Consider the following 9721-nt stretch of genomic DNA (forward strand, 5'->3'; position numbering starts at 1 on the left):
CATCTAGCATATTAGTCTAGCTCAACGCCACTTACCCAGAAGGAAGCAAGTGGCGAGTTGGATCATTCTGAATTTGGGGAGGTGTGCTCTATAGGGAGAAGATCAGCATCGTCAAAATGTGGGGGAGTGGGCACCCTTGCTGGCTCTGGGGTTCAAACCCGCTTGAGATGGGGGCTTTCGATTCGAACTTAAATCTTCCCATGGGAAAATTTTCTGGAAACACCCGTATATTAATGAATAATATCAGGGCCATGCGGTGAAAGTCTTATTGGCCTTATCTTCAGTTATGAGACAGGAGGCATTCGCAGAATGAAACACCACACAATGGAGAACAGAAGCACCAATAGGTAACGTCCAGAAAAAAAAAAAAATAACCGATCCAGTGCTGGTGCTGTCAATAAAAAGTGATGGTATCCGAAACGCGAGAAGTATTGGTCGTATCTCGTTATCTTCGTAAAAATAGCCCATGCCTTTCCAAAGTTCCATGTCCAACCCCCCAAACATCAATGTACACACACACGTCGAAAAAGAAAACCATAAACATACCCATGGGATTTTCAATCAAGTAAATCAAAGCCACAGTAACCAAATAGCATGAAACATGTTCTCGTGGAAGAGGAAAATGGAGATAATAGTTCAAGAAAAGAGATATAAGCCAAGCTGCTGAGCATATTCTGCAAAGGCGCAAATCAGAATGTTGCAGGTTGCCAGGGCTCCAGCGACAAACAGTTGGCTTGTCTTGTCTCGGGTACAGCTTAAGTGTTTGTAGGGCCCATGGGTACCCCCAAGCCAGCTGCTTCCCAGGGGTTGTGGATGACACGAGCATTAAGATAAGCACTGTTCCCAGTGACATCGCTAGCAGTTCCATCAGGGCCACCCTGAGATGACGGATTTGCATGTCGTGCAACGGTGTCTGGAGTCGGCATTGCATGATGCCCCATGTATGCACCACCGGTGACATTTCCCTGATTCGGATAGAAACTCTGGTTGAGAGCACCGCAAGTAGTACATGTAAATTCGATCTTGAAGTTTGTAAGGACCAATTGAGGAACCCCGCCGGTGGTATCATCGCGCGTTTGGTAATTTGTAGACTTGGCACCCATAGGCTCTGCTACCGGCATAGCAACAGCTGTTGCGTATCCAACGCCAGTGTGGGGAACGCCTATGGGCCGAGGGTCGTTACGGAGAGTAGGGTGACCGGGTGGGCTAATCGGGTGAGTATTTGGCATCTGATGTTGCCGCACGCTTTGGGAAGCCGCTGCAGTCGGTAATGGAGGCGCATGAGCCTCAGGAGATTCACTGGGATCAACGGCGTCATCGTCCATCAGTGATGGCTGTAGAGGGTCAGAGATCCAACGGCTTTCAGAAAGGTCTCGATATGCAGGACCCGCATCGCCCTGTGATTCAGGTTGGGACTGAGTAGGCGAATGCTGGTCACCTGCGCTCAAGTCCATGGAGGTGAGCTGGTCAGTCTCATTTGGAGATTCCGCAGACTGCAACCTGATCAATGCGCGTTGTGCCTGCCTCGATGAGATGTCATATCCATGATACCGCTTGACGGCATCCACCACATCCTGGCTTCTAATCCTGCTTTTCATATCAAAGAGTTTGGGGATCTCGCTCAAAAGGAATCGGACATGGGAGGCTTCTGAGCGCGCTGGGGTTCGAGTCGGGGAGTCTCCACTCCGATGACAACTATGGCTGTCCTGCAGGCTAGTGATATAGGTCGCATTCTTGTTCGAGCGACAGACCACGCGGAAGAAGCAATTGGGGGATGAACGACACCCAATAACAACACTCTTCTTATTACTGCGGATCACTCGAAGTTCCCAGTGTTGACGGACCGATATGCTTCGGATCACTGATTTAAATTCCTCCAGGGAAACAAACCGCTGATCCACGTGGAGCCCGGAGTACATTTCCGTCATATTGGCTCTGAGGGCATTCGGTAATGAGATTGGGCCGATCAAAACAGAACCCTCGTTGCGGATAATTTAGTGACAACTTCCATCGGGGTATCGCGGTAGTTTGTAGAAGTTACGAGCGTAGCGAAAGTGCTGGGCAACAAAAGGTGAACTTTGCTTAGCCGGTCGTCATCGAGGTCGACATTGATGCCAGCAATCACCTTGGCCACGCGAATTCTGGTTAGAACCCCTGGCACTCGTCGCTAGTGCTGCTTGGTTAGAGCGGGGGCCTGGGGCGGAGGTGGTGGTTTTCTCTGGGGAAAGCAGCCGCATGAGACCAGTTGACCGCTCGCCATTCACAGGCGACTGATTGCCATGGCGGGTTTCCCATTCACTCGACCTCACTCCAACCCCCCCGCCAATGGTATTTAGACCTATTTAGACCTGGACACCTATCCCGAGTCGAATTCTTAGGTTAATCCATATCTTGAGTCCCTTTCAAGATGGCATCTTACGGGCTGCTAAACCAAGCAGAAGAAGGTACAATCTCGTCCTTGTATCACGATCTACTTCTCCTACTGACCTCTTTTGCTCTATTAGATGAGTACCACAAAGCACGACTTCTCAATGTCGAAGAAAGACCTCTCAAGCGTATCTTGAAACGCCTCCTACCTTCCGAATCTCCCATCGTCAACTTTTCCCTTCCGCCCACTCCTCCCCCGAAGGATCCGATTCCGATGCGATCGCATTGCATGAGTCCGACCGATCCGAAAAGCGCAAGAAGACGCACCATTTCTACGATGACGCGAGCCTCGATTATGCCGCTGGGGACTCTCTAGTGGCGTTCGAATGCAATTTCTCCAGAAGAGTAACGAAGAAGAACGCGCACGCTACGGGACAGAGAAGGACCGCATCCTCTCCACAATGCACGACGTCCGATCCAGCACCGCTGAACTTCGCACGCAGCTGGAAGAAGCACAGCGCGTATTGGCTTTGCGCAAGAGCTACGATGACCTGACCGACAAAATTACGACCAACAGACTCCTGAAACCGCGCGAGGACCAGGAGTCTAATTTGCAGAAATTGCGCTCCGAGATCGCGGAGCTAGAGAAGGAGAGCAAGGATTACGCGAAAACTTGGTCCGAGCGTCGGGAACAATTCGGTCGCATCGTCGAAGAGGGTATGCAATTGCGCCGCTTGATTCGCGATGAGAAAGAAGAGGTCGAGCGCAGGGAGGGCATGCAAGAGGGCGAAGACGGAGATGATGCCGAGGCAACATCCAAGGGGAAGGCCAGCGCTGCTACAAGCCCTCATCCAGACACCGACAATGGAGCAACCCCGCAAACCAGCCAGGATGAGTCTAGTCGGTTGCAGGTCGACAAGGGCTCAATGCGATCCGAAACCCCTCTCCGACAGGTGACCAGTGTTAGTGGGACTGCAGAATCGACAGAGGATGTGGATGATACCAATATGGATGAGGGTGAAATCGCTGGTGAAGACGAGGGGGAACACTCCGATGAGCTCGAAGAGGGCGAGGAACTTGGGATGACCACATGAATGGGCATATGGATACCCGTTAGGAAGCTCTTCAGCGTGTACAGTAACAAGCAAGGAGTTCAGGTTGCAATGATTAGGGGTTCGTCATTTTTGTGGGCTCTAAATGATATTTTCTGGATGGGTATTATACTTGTGACTATCACGATGGAACGTATCCCTCATGAAATCTCTCGCTCGGCTGTTTTTGCCTGGGCAATGGCTTCCTTTGCTGCCGTGATGTGGGCAACATTGCTCTCAGCGCCCTTCTTGCCCTCCTCCGCCTGTAATCCAAGTCAGCGCATGGCCATTCTTCCGTCCATGGTAGAACTTACGATCAGGCTATCCAATTCAGCCACGGTCTCTGCGAGTTTCTTCTTGAGGGTGGGAAGGACCTTCTTGGTCTCCTCCATAGCCAGGTGCTGTTCCAGACAATGTCAGACCACCTCCTCGTATAGCGGCAATCAATTGCATCCCAGCATTGGCCTACCTCTTGTTTCACGAGAAACTCCTTATTCTCCTCGTCCTCGCCTTGTCCAGACTCGATTTTCTTGATCCGCTCTTCCTGTTGTTTGAGCTCACGGTAGTAGGATGCTTCTTCCTTAACCAGTCGAATGACCGAGGAAGTAGTAATTTCAAGTTGAGAGCGAGGCGCCATTATGTCGATGCTGTATAAATGTTAGGGATGTTTTGAATACGTTGTATGACTGCTGTCTAGCTCCTCGATGGCTCCAAAATTGCCCCGTATTTTTCCTAGGCACTATTCCAGGTACATAAAAGTTCTCAGAAGAGTCACTCACCCTGGTTTCTAAGCAAATTGTAGATTTTCTTGGGATCGAGAACAAAATCATGCATCTGCCCCTCATGATGTTCCATGATGTTATCGGATTGTTTGCAGTGTTTGGTTGAGGGGTCTCACGTGCTCTTTCAAGTTCGACCCAAAGGTACTTCGGACGTTTGTTATCGAGGACTTTCAACGAGAACACAGAACCTTGTGAAAAAATACTTGAAATTGGAATTATGCCCCGAAATCCTGTTATATACAAAAACAAGTCACAGTAGTTTTGTATATTCCGCTGCCTATAGTGGTATCTTCTCCTTTCGAAGGAAATGACATCATATATACACGGTTCAACAGCTGTCATTATCATGCAACGAGCTCATCAAACCCTCTGTCAGAGCTATAGCGCACAGCAGCCTGGATTTGGCCTCGTTTATATCTTAGTTAGAGCCCATTTACCACCAAAAATCCTCTTCGCCCGTTATTCTCTTAGGCAGCTGCTATGTACTTCCAATTCAATGAACCTTGAAGGGTCGTGATTCGGATTCGGGTATATGGGGAGGGCACGAAATTACCTTCCGTTTGTTACAAGAGTGAATGCATTTACTTATCATTCACTCACTGGTGAGACTAGGCTAATTTGGGAAAGTGAATATCTGTTGTGTCTATGCGAGGGTTCGACAGACGCCCGCCCGTGCCCACCTCAGCCAATAAGGTTTCAAGTGGAGCTTCGTGACCCCGTCCCCAGTCAACCTCTTGCCCGACTCCCTTCCTTGAATGCCTACTTTGGCGAAAAGTGAAACAGCCTTAGATGCCGCTGGTCATCTCCTTTAAGAATTGACCAGCCTCACCTCTGATTCCCTTGATCTCTGAGATCAACCTCTTTTTTCGCCGAAACTTCGAGGCCTGCCGCTTATCGCCCCAACATGCCAGCCCAGTCACTTTTGCAGCTAGCGACGGCGACTGCGGTCAAAAACGTAAGAGGTGAGTTGAACAGTTCAATCTTATAGGATGGGACTTTTTGGGAGCCCTTTTGTCCTTCTTCTTGTATCTCCTGGTTCTAACAGTTCGGTGTTATACAGTTTTAAGTGATATTGGAGCCCTACCCTACGCCGTTGCTCGCCCCATCCTTATGAAGATTGATAGCCCGGAGAAACTAGTACGTTTTTGGATGACCCTCCCCATTTGGACATGTAAAGGAAAATGAACCAGGAACGGAGCATGTCTCGAGAGGAAAAATGATTGTTAACGTGCGATCCCCTTCTTTACAGCATTCTATGGAATTGCTATCGCCGCATATCGCCGAAGAAGACAAGGAAGTATGGATGGAGTTGATCAAACGAGACATTCCTCAGTGGGACCGATACGAACTTCCAGAGCAAACAAACAAATGGTACGAGGTATACTGTGACCTCCGTGAGGACGTCCAACGATCTTTGGACGCGGATGCGGCAGAGATGAAAAGGGCTATCGACGGCATCAAATCAGAGCGGGCGCGATTGACGCCAAAGATTATATCGGGTCCCCGAATGAAGCCAAATTTCCGACAGCGACTCAACTATGATCGTAGAATGGGTGGCACTTCGTCATTCAGCAGAGACAGTCGGTCGGACTTCTCAAAGAAGAAGTCCATATTTGCTCCTCAGCGACGAAATAATGCTCTGGCGGTTCCAACCAAGCATTTGAGCAACCGTGCTTCGCAAATTAAGCAGGCACCGCGAGGCCTCATCGAGGAGCATCGCCGTCCAGCGGAACAGCCTGCCGCTACCCGACGCAGTGAACAAAGCGCTCGGCTCCCACATCCCCCCAGCCTGGGCGCAAAGAGCTCCTCGCTGGCTGAGCGGGAAGCAAGGCTCCGAGCTATCGCGGCTGGTAAGCCTCCGCCGCCGCAGAGCTCTCCAGATGGCCGCAAAGTACCGGCACCCGCAACATCAGGTGATCCTCCTATCAAGAAAATCCCCCTCAAGCGTTCTGCCGCGTCTCCTCCCCGTCTAACGCGGGGTCTGAGGCGAAAAGTCCTCCGTCGTCGTCATCGCGTGCGGAGCCAGCACCCTCCAGTTCGGCCACATCCCCAAAGCCGCCACGTCCAGCTGTCGTTCGTAAGCGGCCAGACAGTGTCTTCATTCAACCGAAGCGGAGAAGAGTTGCCTAGGCTTGACTTCTTCATTTTCACATTTACATCTCCTTTTCGGCGTGGATTCTTTTGGCCTAGGCCTTCCTCTGGCATATCATATTGCATGGGTAGAGTTTGCATTCTTCGGCGTTTTTGTTATTCACATTCTGAGGCTGCGTGGTAACTACTGGTATATTTTAGCTTGGGGTGTAACATTGGAAGTCTGTTTGTTCATAGGGTATGGTAAAATTGGCATGTATTTCGCTTGCTTTTAAGGAATGCGCTACTAAAGTACATGGTTTGGCTTGGACCGGGTTTCAAGGTTCTCCAATATGCCATAACCTTTGGGTCCAAGGTTTAGATGTTAACAAAGAGGGTCTGTAAAGCTAGTCGAAATGCTCGAATTTTCTAGACGTTTGAAACGGGATTCGAAGAGGTTCAAATCGATGCGCTAAATGTGGTATTTGTCCCGGTAGGCCTTCCATAGTTTGACCACTAGCTCGTTCTTCAACGTGAATTTTTCAACACACCGACAGATACAAGATGGCGTCGCTCGGTAGCTTCTGAGACCTGGCGAGTTGCAGAGGGGGGAAATATGGTATCGTAGGAGCAAAATAGATTACACGGCATCACATCCTCCACGCAGAGCAAGTACGAGATGAAGTGTAGCACCGCCCTCAAGGTTGTATTCTGTCGCTGTCTTATCGTCGCCCCTAGTGGAATATTGTTGGTCAGTTTCATATGTGGGGGCGTTGGGGAATATGCCGGAACTTACATCTGCTTTCCACCGAAGATGAGACGCTGCTGGACGGGTGGGATACCTTCTTTTTCTTCGACTCTCTCCTTGATACGGGCAACCTATTTTCCTTCATGTCAGCCTCTCTGAGTTCAGGTGGTATAGCTCCGTAGTTCATTTATGCCGCCTGAGTGCAAGTCGCGGTGATCTGACAGATGTTTCCGGGACACAGGGTGTAGCTGGGAGCTTAGAGCGTACCTTGTCATCTGGCTCGATATCCAGTTCGATCTCCTTGCCGGTGAGGGTGCGGACCCTAGAGCAGGGAATTATGTTAGCCGAAATCCGTGCTGTCACATTGGCGATGGCCGTTCGATGATGCAATTGGGGCTCTCGGGGACAAAAGACTGACTTGATCAACATTTTGAGGGCACAATGTGGTTTCCTCGAGCTTCAACACGGCTTTATAGAATCGAATGAAAGTTCCAAAAGAAGCGGCGTTCCTGTAGAGGCCGTACCTGTCAAAAGAGTGTCTGGTGAAGGGAGAGCGCGCGTTGGCGGGGTTTTGGTGGGGCGGTGCTTGATAGACGCCTTATTGCCTGATTGATAATGAGGCTGCGGCAGAAAGTTGACAGCACCAAAAGTCACGCGGTTCCGGGTGCTGGGGGCTGGAATGGTATGACGCTGCTAGCTACTGCCCCAGGCTTCCGTATGTTCTTTCCTATATATATGGTCCAAAAGGCGCCTTGGCTTCGCTCATCCAACTTTCTTGGTGCTTTGGCTAGAACCCCAAACAGGAGCTCACGCACCCCTCGATTACAGATTACCACAAGTGTACACCTTGCTTCAATACCTTGATAAGTCACTCTGTGTGACAATTTCGAACAACATCGCATCTTGCCTCCTGCAATTGAGCATGGAAAATTTATTCCAATGTTAAATCCCAATGTTATTTACGCGGCAGGAAGGACTCGGAAGTGCTTGCGAAATATATTTAGTATGACTCGCTAATCACATTTGAATGTGCCCATAGAAACAGCATCCCATTAGATTAGGTTGAACGGAGGTATTGGCCGCCAAACAAGGCCTTATCATTTTTACAGACCCAAGACATACTCTATCCCTGCTAGTCCAACCTCCGCCACGCTTGTGTGAGCTTATTTACGAAGGAACAATTTTCCGAGCCGCAGGCGGCAGGTCCAAGTTAATTGAAATATTGCTCTCTACTTTACTAGGATATACCTTGCTGACCGTGATGTCGAGTCTCTGGCGTGTGCCTAGGATGCACCCGCATTTGACTGCCTCGGAGAAGATATCAGGAAAACCCCCGTGAGGTAGATGCGCACATTGCGACTCTCCGACAGTATGAACTTCTACTCTCATGCATCTCTCGTACGTCTTGGACTAGATGATGGTCCACAGGCCATATTTAATGCGTACAATGTTCAGCTACAATGTTTCTGTGATCGCTTGGAGGGGTTTACCGGACCACGGGTGGTAAGTATGAGTCCTATTAGCGATTCAGGCTGATTTGGAATATACTATGACTTCCCAGCGGGACAGTCCATTTGCGGCTCGATATTCTGCGCTGTACACACGGCAACTGCACGGTCTGCAGTGCCTCCAGGCCATGACAAGATAAGTGAAATTTCTGCATTATCACGCTGCTCAACTCGAGAGATATAGAAGCATGGATAGGGAAAGGGATTTAAGCTTCTACCCAGACAATTCGGGATCTCAGAATAGGCTGTGGAAATTAAGAAACGAACGCCGGCTAACGTTGCGTAAGGGTATTCTTGGTATAGAGCGAAGAGGCTGGTAGCCGCCGGTACTACGGTAGAGACCTAGATGGTAGTCATCGACTCTGGCACGATATGACGGCTGGATAGAGGTAATGTTTGTTTGACAATATCAAAGTCAAATTCAGATGGGAAAGATAGATTCAAAAATAAAAAAAATGGAAGCATGAGGTCTCACCCGGAATCGAACCGGGCTCTTCAGAAGAAGTGATTCAGAAGCGGAACTTCAGAATCTGACGTCATAACCACTAGACCATGAAACCTTGGAAGTTGCAGGAAATCTTCCGTGCTGATACACATACTGATCGTCTGGGTGATGAACCTTGCTGGTTGCATGTGATAGATCGATTCTAAGGTGCTACAAAGACACAAGATCACTAACCAACCAGATCAGAGAGCCATTGATGGATAGTATGGATTATCAGTCAATCGAAAGTTACACGACAGAAACTCAAAAACTAATAGTAAGATGGATCTCCCACTACCTCAGCTCCTAAATAACACACCCACATCTACACCTTATCTTGCTGCCATCGTTTGCTTCCGCGAGTATCAATCAAATAGTAACTAAGTGCTAATAGCACATACTGTGCAATCCTCGAATTATTATCCAAGCACCAACCACTAGTAAACAGAAGATCCATTGGTAGCTTCATGCTGGAGGCTTGCAGTAGTATATAGCAGATGCTCTTGATTTGAAATTATTTCACCGCTTGCCCGGTACCGCCCTTGATACTATTTAGTGTAACTGCTTACGCGGTTTTGCGGGGTTAAAAGAAGGAAATATCTGTTCGCAAGCAATGAATGTGATATATGGGCCTGAGGGAATACCACCAGGAGTATGGCTGGATCCAAAGG

The 9721-nt window shown here is 49.2% G+C and overlaps 5 protein-coding genes across 5 annotated transcripts; 2 read left to right on the plus strand and 3 right to left on the minus strand.

Moving 5' to 3' along the window:
- Positions 1-755: 755 nt before the first annotated feature.
- On the minus strand, positions 756-1928 carry N7468_005758 (uncharacterized protein; the record flags this gene model as incomplete). The annotated part of the gene is made up of 1 exon (XM_058475054.1): positions 756-1928. One exon carries the CDS (start codon positions 1926-1928, stop codon positions 756-758), a length of 1173 nt encoding a protein of 390 aa, XP_058330794.1.
- A 479-nt stretch (positions 1929-2407) lies between these two features.
- On the plus strand, positions 2408-3461 carry N7468_005759 (uncharacterized protein; the record flags this gene model as incomplete). Its single annotated transcript, XM_058475055.1, has 2 exons — positions 2408-2460; positions 2744-3461. The coding sequence occupies 2 exons, from the start codon at positions 2408-2410 to the stop codon at positions 3459-3461; spliced, it is 771 nt and encodes a 256-aa protein (XP_058330795.1).
- A 158-nt stretch (positions 3462-3619) lies between these two features.
- On the minus strand, positions 3620-4095 carry N7468_005760 (putative tubulin-specific chaperone Rbl2; the record flags this gene model as incomplete). Its single annotated transcript, XM_058475056.1, has 3 exons — positions 3620-3721; positions 3773-3859; positions 3928-4095. The coding sequence occupies 3 exons, from the start codon at positions 4093-4095 to the stop codon at positions 3620-3622; spliced, it is 357 nt and encodes a 118-aa protein (XP_058330796.1).
- A 1049-nt stretch (positions 4096-5144) lies between these two features.
- Positions 5145-6544, plus strand: N7468_005761 (elongin A domain-containing protein; the record flags this gene model as incomplete). Its single annotated transcript, XM_058475057.1, has 4 exons — positions 5145-5202; positions 5301-5377; positions 5490-6317; positions 6533-6544. 4 exons carry the CDS (start codon positions 5145-5147, stop codon positions 6542-6544), a joined length of 975 nt encoding a protein of 324 aa, XP_058330797.1.
- A 697-nt stretch (positions 6545-7241) lies between these two features.
- On the minus strand, positions 7242-7487 carry N7468_005762 (NEDD8 family protein RUB1; the record flags this gene model as incomplete). Its single annotated transcript, XM_058475058.1, has 1 exon — positions 7242-7487. The coding sequence occupies one exon, from the start codon at positions 7485-7487 to the stop codon at positions 7242-7244; it is 246 nt and encodes an 81-aa protein (XP_058330798.1).
- Positions 7488-9721: the final 2234 nt, after the last annotated feature.

The sequence above is a fragment of the Penicillium chermesinum genome (assembly GCF_028974085.1).
Source record: "Penicillium chermesinum strain IBT 19713 chromosome Unknown utg000004l:1.0-3345178.0:1.0-3348027.0, whole genome shotgun sequence".
NCBI lineage: Eukaryota > Fungi > Ascomycota > Eurotiomycetes > Eurotiales > Aspergillaceae > Penicillium > Penicillium chermesinum.